General features: G+C 37.4%; 2 protein-coding genes, 1 long non-coding RNA gene and 1 pseudogene across 7 annotated transcripts; 1 reads left to right on the top strand and 3 right to left on the bottom strand.

The window, feature by feature from the left end:
• Positions 1-2,761: 2,761 nt before the first annotated feature.
• Positions 2,762-3,967, bottom strand: LOC147941576 (uncharacterized). The gene has a single exon (XM_087456438.1). It carries the CDS (start codon positions 3,808-3,810, stop codon positions 3,139-3,141), a length of 672 nt encoding a protein of 223 aa, XP_087312564.1. The 5' UTR covers positions 3,811-3,967; the 3' UTR covers positions 2,762-3,138.
• Positions 3,968-4,760: 793 nt separating this feature from the next.
• Positions 4,761-7,142, bottom strand: LOC104701637 (uncharacterized). 4 transcript variants are annotated; one of them, XR_015560726.1, is made up of 7 exons: positions 6,745-7,142; positions 6,465-6,566; positions 6,327-6,376; positions 6,096-6,226; positions 5,757-6,007; positions 5,600-5,679; positions 4,761-5,245 (listed from the first exon to the last, which is right to left on the bottom strand). It is a non-coding gene; the product is annotated as an uncharacterized LOC104701637 (long non-coding RNA). The 4 variants fall into 4 exon arrangements; XR_753851.3 differs by having other exon boundaries at positions 6,717-7,140; XR_753850.3 differs by lacking the exon at positions 4,761-5,245 and having other exon boundaries at positions 5,480-5,679; positions 6,717-7,142.
• A 596-nt stretch (positions 7,143-7,738) lies between these two features.
• LOC104701636 (LEAF RUST 10 DISEASE-RESISTANCE LOCUS RECEPTOR-LIKE PROTEIN KINASE-like 1.5 pseudogene) lies at positions 7,739-10,269 on the bottom strand (annotated as a pseudogene). Its single transcript, XR_015562461.1, has one exon. The product of XR_015562461.1 is annotated as an LEAF RUST 10 DISEASE-RESISTANCE LOCUS RECEPTOR-LIKE PROTEIN KINASE-like 1.5 pseudogene (transcript).
• Positions 10,270-12,054: 1,785 nt separating this feature from the next.
• Positions 12,055-13,802, top strand: LOC104701635 (uncharacterized). Its single transcript, XM_010417356.3, has 2 exons — positions 12,055-12,996; positions 13,109-13,802. Exons 1-2 carry the CDS (start codon positions 12,337-12,339, stop codon positions 13,619-13,621), a joined length of 1,173 nt encoding a protein of 390 aa, XP_010415658.1. The 5' UTR covers positions 12,055-12,336; the 3' UTR covers positions 13,622-13,802.
• Positions 13,803-15,872: the final 2,070 nt, after the last annotated feature.

The following is a 15,872-nucleotide window of genomic DNA, read 5'->3' as shown; positions in this document are numbered from 1 at the left end:
ACTCGTAACTACACCAGTTGAGATAAATTGTCTAACAATTTTATGTCTCCGTCTGATGTGACGAGATTTGCCATTGTAATGGGTATTCCTTGCCCTGCCCGATTCGCTATCACATTGTACACGTATTGCAGGCACATGATTCGCCCACATTGCGATGTCTTCCAAGAAATTACGAAGTGATTCAGCTTCCGACATAGCTATCTCCAAAGCTATGAATTCAGATTCCATAGTTGATTTAGCTGCCAGAGTTTGTTTGGAAGATTTCCAGGACACTGCTGCACCTCCAAGTGTAAAAACATATCCACTCGTGGATGTTGAGTTTCTCGAGTCTACGATCCAGTTGGCATCACTGTAACCTTCCAAAACTCCGGGTTCTCTACCATAGTGCAAGCCATGATCTTTGGTATAACGTAGATAGTCCAAAACTCTAGTTATAGCCATCCAATGCTTATGTCCTGGATTACTTGTGTAGCGACTAAGTACATTTACAGAGTGCGCTAAATCCGGTCTTGTACAGTTTGTCAAGTACATTAGACTGCCAATTACCCTTGCATACTCCACCCGTTGCACAGGTTCACCAGAATTTTTGGTCAAGTGAATTTGAGGATCCTCTAGAGTTTTTGCAGTCCCATTTGAGTAATGCTTGAATCGATCAAGCACTTTTTCAGCATAGAGGGATTGAGACAAGATAAGGCCCTCATCAGTTCTGATGATTTTTATCCCCAAAATTACATCTGCTAAACCCTAGTCCTTCATGTCAAAATGACTTTTGAGCATGTTTTTTGTTTGAGTCATGATGTCTTTGTTGCTGCCGATGATGAGCATATCATCTACATATAAGGTACCCGATGGAGTAGTTTTGTAATATATGCATTTGTCACATTCATTAATGCGAAAAGCATTAGACATCATCATACTGTCAAACTTCTCATGCCACTGCATAGGAGCCTGTTTGAGTCCATATAATGACTTCGCAAGTTTACCCACTTTGTGTTCTTGTCCTAGAATAACAAATCCCTCAGGTTGTTTCATGTAGATTTCCTCCTCTAAATCTACATGGAGAAAAGCAGTTTTTACATCCATTTGATGGTTTTCAAGATATCTCAAGGCTGCAATACATATGAGCATCCTGATCGAAGATAGTCTTGTTACCGGTGAATAGGTATCAAAGAGATATAAACCTTTTTTTGCCAAAATCCTTGCACTACAAGCCTAGCCTTGTACCGCTCAATATCGCCTTTGGGTTTTCGTTTTATCGTAAAAATCCATTTACACCCCAAAGGCTTAAATCCTTGTGGTAGATCTGTCATCTCATACGTATGATGTTGCATGATAGAGTCTATTTCGATTTTGACAGCCTCCTTCCAATAAGATGCATCTGGTGTAGACATAGCTTCTGCGTATGTTCTAGGTAGATTTTCAACTAGAAATGCCATCATCATAAAATAATCACAAAACGATTTACTTTTTCTAGCTCGTTTGCTCCATCTAGGTTCAAGTTCTGTTTCTACAGTAGTATTACTCAAAGTATTGCCAGCTTCAGAGGTCGCTGCATCTCATTATTCACGAGTCCGTTTTTGAGTTTTCCTACAAGGAAAAATGTCTTTAAAAAATGAAGCATTTCTTGACTCCATAACTGTATTCACATGGATATCTGGAATATCTGATTTATGAACCAGAAATCGATATGCACTACTGTTATGTGCATATCCTATGAAGATACAATCTACGGTCTTTGGCCCAATTGTGACCTTTTTAGGAGGTGGTACATCCACTTTTGCTAGGCACCCCCACACTTTGAGGTATTTGTACGAAGGTAATGTACCTTTCCAAAGCTCATATGGTGACTTGCCAGTCAACTTATGCGGTATCCTGTTGAGGATGTAATTTGTGGTAGGCAAAGCTTCCCCCCCCCCCCACATGTTCTGGGCTAACCCAGATTCCTACAACAACGCATTCATCATCTTTTTCAGAGTTTGATTCTTTCGTTCCGCTACTCCGTTAGATTCTGGCGAGTAGGGAGCGGTTGTCTGATGTATAATGCTTTTTTCTTTGCAAAATGCATTGAACGGCTCATTATATTCTCCTCCTCTATCACTTCGAACTACCTTTATAGTTTTTTGAAGCTGATTTTCTACTTCGAGGATGAACTCGTAAATTTTTTTCAGTGCTTCATCTTTGCTATGCAAGAGATATACATAACAATATCTTGTGCAATCATCAATGAAGGTAACAAAGTATTTCTTACCGCCTCTAGTTTGCACATACTTTAAATCACATAAGTCTGTGTGAATTAAGCCTAGAGGTTTGATTGTTCTTTTAACGCGTGGTGAGGGAGTTTTAGTGAGTTTGGCCTGTACGCACACTTCACATTTTTCTTGGTTAGTTTTGAATTTCGAAATCAAATTCAAGTTTTGTATTTTTCGCATTGTTTTGTAATTGACATGTCCTAAACGTTCATGCCAAGTAGTAAAAGACTCAACCAAGTAAGCAATAAGATTTTCTTTCATTTCAACAACAAAAGCAGAAGCTACAATTTTCGGATGGATTGTCGTTACAGACATCTTGATCAGTCCACCCTTAACAAAACCCTTTCCAAAATACATCCCATTTTTCTTAAGAACTAACTTATCAGCCTCAAAATTGATGGAAAAACCATGCTTGCTTAGCACTGTTCCAGAGATGCGATTCTTATGCATGTCAGGTACATACTTCACGTTCTGCAAGGTGAGCTCACGATCAGAAGTTAGCTTCAAAACCACTTTGCCTTTACCTTCAATCTTGGACACTGCCGTGTTGCCCATGAAAAGCTGCTCATTTGACTTGTTCTTCTCGTAGGTGGTGAACATGGTCCTATCAGTGCATACATGTGTGGTAGCACCAATGTCATAGAACCACTCCATTGGATTGAAGATATCAACCAAGTTACATTCCGTAACCACCGCAACCATGTCTTCTTCAGTTAGGTTTGCTTGCAACTTGAGATCTTTGGCTTTGCTTTTGCACACTTCAGCCTTGTATCCAATCTTAGCACAATGATGACACTTTCCTTTGAACTTCCTCTCAAGGTTGCTCTTCATTGAAGTTTGGTCCAGATGACACCTTCAACGGTTTATGAGGAATAGAGATCCCTTTACCCTAGCCTTTCAGCTTGACCTTATGCTCAGCTACATGAACATCATGCCCCTGGTTTTGAGCTTCCGAATGAGCTCCACGATTGTTGTCCTCAACTCTCAACCGACGGATGAGATCATCAAGAGACATTGCCTTACGCTTGAAGTTAAGGTAATGCTTGAAATTCGACCAGCCTGGTGGTAGCTTCTCGATCAAGCAATTCGTCTTGAAGACATTGCAGATCGACATCCCTTCCAAATCGATCTCCTGAAAGATGCGTTGAAGAGCCTCCAATTGTTCCATAATTGGTTTGGAATCCACCACTTTGAAGTTCAGGAACTTCGTAGTTGAGAATTTATGCATCCCAGACTCATCAGTCTTGTACTTGGTCTCCAAAGCTAGCCACAATGCTTTTGAAGTCTTGTACATACTGTAGAGGTCATACAGATCATTGACCAAACGGTTTAGAATCTGACCTTTGCAACAATAGTCTCCTTGAGCCCAGCTATCCATGCTTCCAACCATATACACATCTGTGTCACCTTGTGGAAGCGTTGGTCGATCCTCTGTGAGGTATCTTTCCATGTTCATGCTGGCCAAGTAGTAGTGCATCTTGTTTTGCCACGTTTTGAACCCAGCTTTGCCATCGAACTTATCTGGCATCATCCCTTGGGAAGCCGAAGGTGGTATCCCCATGTGGGTTGATCCATTGCCGAACAGATTTCAGCGCACGTTTTCCATACCCGAATCGGTAAGCTTCGTGTTTTCAAGTTCTTTAACAAGACGTAAAGCCAACTCTGCAGGAGTTTCAACAGGGGTGGCAGGAACCCTAGCACTGTCAACATTGTTGGTGTTGTCTCCAGACATTCTGTTTCACAATAAACAGATCTGATTAATATATTAATCAAATAATTCAAGTAATTAAATTACACTAAATTAGTTTTGCAAACTCGCTTAACAAGCGTTCGCAGAAACTTGTTTCACAAACTCACTCAATTAAGAGCGTTCGTGGAAACCAGAGAGAGTAGAGAAGAAAGAATTAAAATAAAAGTGTTCTTCAAAAACTTTCTGCGTAAGCACCGAAAGATGAAAGCAGAAACAGTTTTTCTGTAGATTTTGAAATTGTTTTTTAAATAAAAAATTCGAAAAATTCTCAATCAGTTTAAAGCGATAAGTAGAAAGCGGATTTATCGAATTAAGACTGTTAGGACGCAAAAATCGAATTGAGAAAATATGCGAATTATATTTAAAAATACAAAAACACAAACCCTCCTTCTAATAAGTCCAGCCGCAGCAGAGCTCTCTCTCTCCCTCTCCTTGCTTAGTCCAGAGTAAGTTCTTCTAGTTAGTAGTCTCGAGAGTATAACGTAGATCTGTTCGCCTGAGTTCTATTACTGGTGTGCTACTGTAATAGTTCGTGATCGGTTGTATTCTGGGATTCATAAATCGTGATTGTCCGAAAGCACTTACGGCCGATTTATTGAATTAAGGAAAGAGATATCATATCTCGCCTCCGTGATTTATTTACTGCTTCATATTATGCTGTTGTAATTCATTTATGATTTCGTTATTTTAAATATAATTCACATATTTTCTCAATTTGATTTTTGCGTTCCTAACAAGAATATCCTCTCCCTTGTTTGGGCTTTAAAAGAAAAGGACACTACAATTACATTTATACATATAATAAATAAAACAAAGTTACTCCTTTTTTATAATTTATATATACCACACAATGGGAACAAAAGCAATGATAATATAAACCCATCACCCTCCTTTGCTTTTGAAGTTATTCATAATTTGGCAAAAACGAAAATTTGTATATAAACGTTTATTTTTGTAAGTGCTTCTACGTGGTATTTTCTCCTAACGTTTTTATAAAACTAGTGGATTATATCTCTGCAGATCACCCGGATCGTCTTCACGGTTACTTGATAAGGAATAGTTTTCAGCTTATTATGCACTCCATCTGACGTGAAAGGAATGCTTGGCACCATGGTGACCACCACCGCTCAGAATCTCAACTCATCGGCTGGATAGACAAGCAACTTCGCACACAGTTACTAGTTCTTGGGTCCCTTAGTGACAAACACTATGTTGATGGACTTCAAGCCTGGTTTGCTACTAGGACCTAAGAGCAAGGCCAACAGTGAGTTTTAATTTTGAGATTCTTATGTACTGTTTTGATTTTTAATGAATATATTATGTACTGTTTATAAAATAAGAACTCTTAAACTCTTAATTAAAATTATCCCCTCCAATGGTAGGATATAATTTTGAGTCTCTTATTTTTTTAAATATATTTTTTTTGAAATTAAATTTTTTAAATAGAATAGAAGTAGTATAAATGTTTAAACATTTAAGATTTTATAAAAATGGAAAAATATTGAATTTTATTGTGTTACCAAATGAAATTAATGGCTTAAATTCGTTTTAACAACTCATGAATTTAAAATCACAGTTTACGTCGTATTCAAAGGCATACCCAATATAGACACGTACGACCTCTAGTGTATTCAAGACTTTACCAAGCCACCACATCAATGCTCCATACACTCTCATTAGCTAAAAACAGAGATTTAGATCAGCTCAAAAACAAGAAAAATGAAGCTTATGAATGGGGGATAAAATAAATATATTACTTGTTGTGTATCAACTTGGTCAGCTTTGTTCAAGACAACACGGATCTTGTCTTCGTTACCACGCAGAGATGTTATCACCCGTTTGAATTCATCACAGATATCAAGCTTGTGGGGATCAAAGAGAAGGAGAATCATATCACATTTAGATGCAAACCATGAGATGACACCAGTGATGTCATAGCTCCTTTACATCCTTTGTTTCTCTCCTGAAAGAACTCCAGGAGTGTCTCAAGAGTAATTTGGTCCAACACCTACAACACAAACAGGAAGACAATGCTCACATAAACCAACAGAGAGAATAATCAAAAAGAGACAATGGAATAATGCTTAATTACTCACGGGATGCGGCATTTGTGAACACTCAAACTTTGAGAGCAAAGCACCTCCAAAACTTGTTAGCCCGTTAAATGACATGTCAGCTTGAACAGCCATGGTATTTTCAGGTATGGATATCGTTCATCTGGTCCACTCTATAATAAAATCAAATCATAAGAGTTAACTTAAATGAATACATCAAGTAACTAACTAGTAATCATTCAACTACGAACACATCAAGACACACTGTCATACCATTGCAACCACAAACCGATCTGTTGTTGGCTCTGGACCAATGTGAGCTCCTGGTAACAAGATGACAGTGGTGAAAATCAGATATATAATTGAAGATTCATTGCTTTAGTATGAGTTTAAGGGAACAAAGCAAGTTACCGGGATAGTCACATCCGAGCAAGTGTTTTATAAATGTTTTTTTCCTGTGGAATATTGACCCAAAAGCATTACCATTGGTTTGGCATCAAAATCGCTATTAGTCTGCGAATCAACAACAACAAAAAGTATTAAGAGAACAAACTGAGAATCAAACTACACGGTGACATTGGATATAATTTCTGTAACGGAACAAATAAAACCCCACAACACAACTGCTTCTGAAATGGTAAGGATAGCATAAAGTTCACTCACAAGTTCACTCAATGATTTTGATTTGTACCATGGAGCTTTTGCCGTGACTTGTGGCTGAGTAAATACTGCAATTTTAGCCAGCAAATCAACATTTTTTAGCCTCCACCGATTCAATCCCCTCCGATTAGCCTCCGCTGATTCAATCTCCGTCGCATCTCCTCCGACCCGATTGTCCTCTGCTTCCATCTCTTTTGATTCCATCTTCTTCCATTGCCAATTCGACTTCGATCGAGAGAGACATACAGAGAGGGGAGAGGAGGCGAAAGAAAAATAATCAATCGACTATCAAAATAATCGTATCTCTATTATTTTGGTTTGGCCAACAAATAAGTGACACATACAGTTTCTTATTATCAAATCCAGTATACTATATAAGAGAGTTTCTTAATTTTTTTCTTATTTATTTTTTTCCTCCTTTTGAGTTATATCTCTTATTATCAAATTCAGTATACTATATAAGAGAGCTTCTTAATTTTTTTCTTATTTATTTTTGTCCTCCTTTTCAGTTATATCTCTTCTTACAACCCACCCTTAGAGAAAATCTAAGGGTCTTGGTTTGTTTTTCTACACAACTATGTATACTATCAACTTCTCGTTAAAAAACGCCTATGTAAAATGCTATTTTTCATTTGAATATAATTTAATATTTTATTAAAAAAAAAAAAAAAAAAAACAACTCGGCCTGAAGTTAACAGGATTTAACAGAATTCAATTGGTATCACAGTTAACTGAGATCAAACATGTATAAATAGCAACTTATTTCTTCTTAATTATATTGGATTAATCTAACGAGCGATTCTATCACAACTAAGATTATGTAAGTATACATCCGTCAAATCTTTACATGTGTTGATCTCAATGAATTGTGATGCCAATCGTAATATCTTTATTTCTAACAAAATCTGTTTTCCTTCAAACCAGTTTCGATATATACTTTCAGGTTACGAATCCTAATATATTTCTAGATCGAAAAAAGGATTTGATATCTCACAATTTCGTATTCCAATATTGATACCTTACGGTTACGGGAAACAACAAAAATCATTTTTTCAGATCTCTAGTCTGTATTCTCACACATACAAAATCTATAAACATAAAATACAAACTTCGAGTAGTGATTGTGTGTACTAGGTTTACGTCACACACACACACACACACACACATGTGAAGCTCCTTCTAGTCGGGATAGAAGGTTTGCAACTCCCGACAAAATTCAACACGTACACACATGAGACCAGTCAACACTTTTTTTTACTTACATCACATTCACATTACGTAATCCGTAATCTAATCCAACAGTCAATCTTCCCCCACGTCATCATCTTCCGTCACACGTGTATGGCTCCTAATCCTCCTAAGCTCCTCAACAATCTCCTTAGCGTCCGGACGATCATCCTTATCCGCCACAACGCACCGAAACGCCAACTCAGCAACCGCCGCAACACCAAACCCGTCAGTCACCGCCGCCACATCATCTCCGTCTAAGGCAAGCAACGGGTCGATCACCTGATCCAAAAGACCCATCTGGATCTTGGATACAACAAGATCCGCCAATGCCATATCTCTCTTCTCACGACGTTGGTCAACCGCTTTCATCCCCGTAATCAACTCCATCAAAACGACACCGTAACTGTACACATCACTCTTCTCCGTTAACCGAAAAGACCGGTGATAATCGGGGTCTAAATAACCGGGCGTACCCTGTGGTCCGGTACAAACGTAATCAGACGAAGAAGCCGAGTTCACCGTCGTCTCCGAGAACACCAAGAGCCTAGAGAGACCAAAGTCTCCAACTTTGATCTTCATATCCTTCTCGACGAAGATATTAGACGAAGTTATGTCTCTATGAACAACCGATGGAACAATGGCGAAGTGAAGATACTCCATAGCTAAAGCTGTCTGTAAAGCAATATCTAACCTTACACGCCACGTCATCTTCGATCTCCGGCCGTGAAGATGGTCAGCGAGTGTACCGTTAGTGACGTAATCGTGAACAAGAAGAAGCCCTCTCGGGTCAGAGCAATAGCCATGAAGCTTAACGAGGTTAGGATGGTTGATTGAAGAGAGGATTAAGATCTCATTACAGAATGACTTCATCGAGAACGCTTTGCAATGCTCGGTGGCTGCGGCGGTTGCGCCGTGGTGATGGTGGAGGAACTTAACCGCGAGGAGTTGTCCGTCGCTGAGTTGGCCTAAGTAAACAGAACCGAAACCACCGTCACCGATTTTGCGCTTGGGGTCGAATTTGTTGGTGGCGGTTTCGAGTTCTTCGAAGGTGAAGACCGGTGGGAGAAGAGCAGCGGAGCGGTGACGGCGGAGGAACAGAGCAGCCGGGTCTTCTTCGTTGACTGAGGACAAAAAGCTCGCTCTTCTTGATCGGAAGATCGCTACGGCGACGGAGAAAGCAAGTAGGAGACAAGTCAAAGCGAAGATAAGAGACAAGACAGCGATGTGATTGACTCTTTTAGTTACTAATTCGGATCTTGATTTGTTTTTGGGAAAACAGAGGAATTCTTGATTCGGGTGGGTCGAATTAAACCCGCAAACACCACCGTTCTTGATTTGGTGACAGTCTCTGCATTTAGCAAAGTACGGATCTTGAGACTCGTCCCATTCAACTTCAAATCCGAATCTAGTGAAGAAGTCTTGGAGAAAGCCAAGAAGATCTCCTTGGCAGCCTTGTTCAGATAACGACCCGTGGGTTGATTCGCAACCATGGAGGATCCGACCCGGGTTCTTCAAGAGTTTACAGTCCCAAGGACAACGAGAACAGTTAGGGAGCGTCAAAGGAGAGCAAGGACGGAGAAGAGAGAGACGAGAGCAAGAAGAGTCAGAGACTCTGAAAGGTGAACCGGTTAGGTCGATGAACCGGTTTGGTGAGGAGGAGAACCGGAGAGAAGAGCAATTTGGGTTCCGGTAAGAGTTTGTAATGGGAGAGAGGGTGAGAGAAGAAGAGAGAGATGAGTAATGGAGGATAGAGAAAGTGAGGTTTTTGATTGTGATGGTGGCGCGTGGAGAAGAGCATTGGATCTGGAAGTTAGGGTGGCCACATCCTGGTGAAGTTGAGAACGGGTACGGTGGTGAGGAGTTAAACGGTGGGCAATGGATTGAAGAAGAACATGATGAAGTAGATGCAAATGAAGGTTTAACAATGGTGAGAACGAAGATGAGTAAAGAGAAGCACCGCAATGAAGAAGAAGAAGAAGAAGACGGTGGTTGAGACATGTAAAAGAGAAAAAAAGAGATCTGATTCTAAATCTGTTGACTGAACTTTATTTGAAGTGGACAGTGTTTATGAGAAAGAGGAAGAAGAAGAGGCACGTGAAGGTTTAGGGACTTGGAACTGAATAGTTCAGTTTTGGTTTATTTTTTATAAAATAAATACAAGTATCTTAATAAATTTTTGTTTAATTTTTTGGTTTTCGACTCTCCCTAGGCACTAGGCAGTGAAAGTCGAAATTCAAATGTTATTCTTTTTTTCTGATTTAAAAGAAAAATGTTCAAATTAAAAGTATATAAATGGGAGAGTAAAGAGCAATATTTTGAAGAGTCCTCCTTTGTCTTTTCTTTTCTTGAAAATAATTGAGAAAAGTATAGGGAACGAGAGTGAAGAACAAATGGGAATATAAGCTTAATAGAAAGTCAAAAGCGACGACAAACATTGTAGACAAATGGAAAAAAATTAGTTCTGATTAAAGTGGATGTTTCCTTTTGCCAATAATAAAATTGGGTGCTTATAACAGTCTTTGAATTATTTGCTAGAAAATCTAAGGAACTCAAAACTTTATAACAGTTTAATGCAGAAATGGTTGGTGAAAAGGCAGAAGAGCCTAAAAAAAACTCTACCGACCATAGCTAGAAAATGTGCATAGTCATTTTTTAGGGTGTTTTGTTTCGTCAAAATCTTATTATTTTGCTTTCATATGTTGCTTTTTGCATCGGAAAATAAGTTTTTATTCATGGTTTTAATTCTAAGAATAGATAAACAAAAAACCCTTCCTAAGTTAGAAAGAATCTATTTGGGTCGAGCCGAGTAATATTGTAACAATGTCATGAAATTGTATGGGGAATACTAGTCTAGCTGTCTAGGTAAGTCAATACCGTAAAATTACATTTTCAATTCTATAGATCACTTTAACGAATTTAAACTGCGGAATGACATAGTTGAAAAATGTAAAATCGTGACTGTACTGTCAGAATTGCATAGAAATACTGTTCTAGGTTGCAAGAATTGGTTTAAAATACTAATCTTCAATGCTGCATGAGATAACGAACCAGAACATATTTATTAGTCTATACTCTATACACATAACACATCCGTTGGCTTGATCCGGCGGGTCCTTCTCGTTGGTCGTATACATTAATGAAATAAAAATTGTAGCACATTTGTTCACTTATGAGTTTTTGTCCTGCAAACATTAAAGATTGCAAACAAAAATCTAAAGAAGCAATGATACAGCCGTTGATTTGGAGCCTTTCCTCAAGTCACATAATTCAAATAAAGGGGCAATTAATGCGATGCGATGCGACCGAATAAAGCTGACCTTTTTTGGGGTCTCACTCTTTAATAATGTCTGTGATTAATTTCCCCAATTCAATCATTAGACTTTTGAAACTTCAAATTATACTATTGGGCCTGTATCGTTTAAAAATGTCGAACTATTGGTTTGGGCCTCTATTTCGACCCATACTTAGCAAGCTATTATAGATTTTGTTGAGTCCACCACACAGAACAGCAATATCAACCCATGTCACACAATAATTGGAAACGTCACTGTATTTTCTATCTTTTTTGTCTCCTTATTTTCATATTTAATAGTCCTAACTTAAGAAAATTGAGAAATAAATAAAAGGTTAAAGTAATTAAGGACTATTAAATATAAAGTTAAGTGTCTTTAAGTTAATCTATTCCATAGTAATTTTAAGACATAAAATATCTATATTCTTCCTCCCAAAGCAAAGTGAAAACTTTTTAGTAAATAAATATATCAAATATTAAATGATAAGAGATCTTCTATCATTTTAAGCAAATATTACCATAAATTTTTTCCTAGATTATATATTATATTTTGAAACTAAATAAAATAAAATGTACATTTCATAAAAATAAATTTATTCCACAAATTTACCTTTTGGTCAAAGATTTTGTCATTATGTATTTTACCATTTGGAGTTATTATTATTGAAAGCTTATTATAGCCTATATCACATTTTTTTTTCTTTCTTACCTAATCAAACACTAGTTTAAAAAGAAAAAAAAAGTCGACTTGTTGTGTATATAAATATCATAAATTACAACTAGTATAATAAAAAAAAAAAAGTAACAAAGTACTCCATTGGCTGTGGAACATCTGGACCAAGTCACAGAGACCATTGATACACAGCCTGGAAATTAAATTGAAAAAACTAATCCTTTATTAGAATAATAATGTAATGAAAATGACATAACTAAGAAAACACATAATCTCCAAACAATCTACGCGGAAATTTTAATTTTATGAATTGGTAATACTTGGCAAACAAGAATAAGTAAAATACGGCGTATAAATAATGTTACTCATCATAGTCTCATACGACCATCTCGGGGTGTCCTCAACGAAGAAGTGAAAAAAAAAAAAAAATGGAGCTGTTCGCCAACGGTACGGCCGTTAGATTACGGAGCTGTCACGAGAAATACATCTACGCCGTCGACGACGAAAAAACCGTCCGTCAAAGCTCCGACGGAACGTCACGGCAATCTATATGGACGGTGGAGATGGTGCCGCGTAAACCCAAATTCATACGTCTCAAGAGCTGCTACGGCAAGTATCTAACGGCGAGCGAGTCGTCGTTTCTTCTTGGGATGACCGGTGCGAGAGTCATCCAAACGCCGCCGTTTCGTCAGGCGGAGCACGAGAGCGACTGGGAGCCGATACGAGACGAGTCAACGGTTAAACTCATGTCGTGGAACGAAAAATATCTGCGCGGGAACGGAGGATCTCCGCCGTGGAAAAACTCCGTGACGTGCGATCGTGAGCCGCACATACCGGCGACCAAGAAATGGATCTTGTGGTCCGTTGAGCTTGTTGTGAATCCTGAGGAGGTTTCGTTTGCCGATCGTTTCGTGTCCCCGGCTTCGAGTTTTAACTCGTCGGTCTTTGATGACGGGTCACCACCGGTTCAGAAATTACCGACTTATGGATCTTCTGAATCTACCGGGTCGGATCATGGGTCGGTCACTTCTTCGAAACTTATGTTTACTCCGTCAATGTCGGGTAAATTGTCCCCAAAACAAACCGAGGTACGTACGCGTCAATTCTATATTCTCAACACAATAATTCATTTAATATCATTTGATTATTACATTCACGTAACCAAAAATATTGACTTTGGTGTAATTTGTTTTGGTACAGAGGAAACATTCGAATAAGTTAGTCGTAGAAAATGTAACAGCGATGGAAATATTTCGGGGTGCGAAGTCGGTACGATTACGAAGCAGTGCACATGAGAAATATTTGATTGCTGATGACGATGAAGAGAGTGTGGTGATGGGAAAAAACGGGTCATCTAAGGAGGCTCGATGGACAGTTGAGTTGGTACCGGGATCCGAAAAGGCGATACGGTTAAAGAGCTGTCACGGTGGATACTTGACGGCGTCAAATGAGAGGTTTATGTTGGGAGCGACGGGGCATAAAGTGGTGCAGTCGAGGAGGATACGAGCGGACGAGCCAGCGGGGGAGTGGGAGCCGGTTAAAGAAGGTTTAAAGGTGAAGCTAAGGAGTAGAAACGGCGGGAATTATCTAAGAGCCAATGGGGGAATGCCACCTTGGAGGAATACGGTTACTCATGATTCACCGCATCGGAGTGTTACGCAGAGTTCGGTGGTTTGGGATGTTGATGTGGTCGAGGTTCATGGGACCGGTTGATTCATGACTTTTGAACTAGTCTCACAACTTTGTCAATGTGTTTACGACAAATATTAATTTTGATATTTCTGATGATTGGTTGGATTTAATTGGAATGCGTGTGGGACATTTGTAAAAAAAAAAAGGATTCAGCAAACACAGTTTAATCACTTGATATATAACAAAATCTTGTTCTAATTAATTTTGGGAGTAATAATTTTCTTTTCTGGATGAATGTAAAATTTAATCAATAAAAAAAAACCATGTTTACATTATATGCATCTTTTGGTAGAAATTTCAAATGGGAAAGAACCTCTAAATAAAACAATCATCAGAAAAATAATAATCAAATTGTCACTTTGAAGTTTGAACTAGCTTTTGGAACTGAACGTCTACATATTGTCATATGACAATATAAACTAACTAATCAGTCTAATCTACATCGTTGAAACTGAACGTCTTTAAAATTGTTGTGATGAGTGCAATTATGACAATATGATTATTATGTAGTTAGTTAATGTTTGGCTATTTTAGTTGTTGTATTAGGCACTTTTAGTTAGTGTTGGAATTTAGGCTATGTATCCAAATGACGTTGCTTTTGTTTTTTAGTGGGTTGAATATATATATATATTTTTTGTTAACTAGGAGGACTTCGGGCGTCGACTTTAATCTTCTCCATGGCTCAGGACCAACCTTTGTTAATATCTTATAACATGGCGTAAAGCATCCTTCCCACCGGAAATCGAACTAGGAAGCACATGGATCCAACTCCTACAATTAAACCACTAGCCTAACGCACCGGTGGTGTGGGTTGAATATATCCTTGAAATTATTACATAAAACGGTATATAAAACTTTTAGTGAGTAAAAAAAATTGGTAAACAATACTAAAATAGTTAAAAATAATAATCATAATTTTTAAATTTTAAGTAATACTGGTATTAAGAGTATCACTAGTTCTTACTACATTTTCATTAGTAACTATTTAAGCAGTCAAACTCCATATATAACACCAAGTAACGCCATTCCGGTTATAAATTAGTTCGTGTAGTGTGGAAAAAACAATTCGTCTAAATTTTGGAACGCTAATTTTAGTTATGTTAATAAAAGTTGCATACGATGTTAATTCATAAGCAAACTATTCTAAAACATCCGTTCAGTTTCCCTTAAAAGTTTTTCTTAGTTAATTTTAATTGCGGTCGGCGGACCAGAATTAAGAACAGATTTAAACTCTTAAATAAAGACCAAAAGAGATCAGTCTCAAGCAGGTTGTGTTTGAAAGTGGATTAGGCTCAAACGCAACTTGTCCGGCCCATGAGAACGACCCTATACGTAAGTAATTAGAGTAACGTATCACTGGGAAAAGTTGGTATTAGTTACGATATCTTTGTCATGGGGGCATGCATGGCTTAAGAGTTAAGCCTTAAGGAGAGTCCCGCACTCGTCACTCTCATCTCTTGTTGTTTCTTACGGGCAATACATTTTACATTTCTTCTTCATTTATGCACATATATTCTTCTGGATCTATAGCAAAGAAAAATTTATATATTTTTTTTATAACAAGCATCGTACGTTTCACTTATTTACGACATTTACTTTTTAATTTCAGTTATATGATTTCATCGCTGGAAAATGTATCTATATACGTGGCACATATAGAGATAGAGTGATATGATCGCTTAATTGATACTCTTCTTGTCTCTAATTTACAAGTTACTAGTTACAAAGGGAAATGTAAAAGGATGAACATAGAATTATTAACTATTATAGAGATCTTATCTATATGGAATTATGGATGCTAACGTGGAAAAACAAAATTTGGTGAAACACGTCAATTAAGCATGACTTTTCCATGGCTAGCGGCTAAACTCGTTTCATCACATGGCTATATATGTATATCAATAATACTTGAACGAATTCAAAATACAATAATCCCCTATATAATAAAACGAAGTACACAACATTATTTTGTAAACTATATAATTTTAATAAATTGGTTACAAATAGGTTATATATTAATGATAGATTAATTGGTTACAAATAGGTTATAACAAAAATCTTAAAGAGAATATTCTAAAGAACCATATCATCTAACTTACCATATTAATTTTCTTTATTAAATTATTTATCAAATAAAATCTTTTGATATCTAACTTAACATATTAATTTGTTAATTATCATTATACTTCACCTCTCATTTTTATATATGAGTCTATTTTGTGAAACAAATAAATTATCATATTATTTATTATAATTAAAAATAGTTTTATTT

The sequence above is a fragment of the Camelina sativa genome, chromosome 7, assembly GCF_030686135.1.
Source record: "Camelina sativa cultivar CO46 ecotype springtype chromosome 7, ASM3068613v1".
Taxonomy (NCBI): Eukaryota; Viridiplantae; Streptophyta; class Magnoliopsida; order Brassicales; family Brassicaceae; genus Camelina; species Camelina sativa.
The sequence above is the reverse complement of the archived record's forward strand: the minus strand, read 5'-3'. Positions and strand labels throughout refer to the sequence as shown.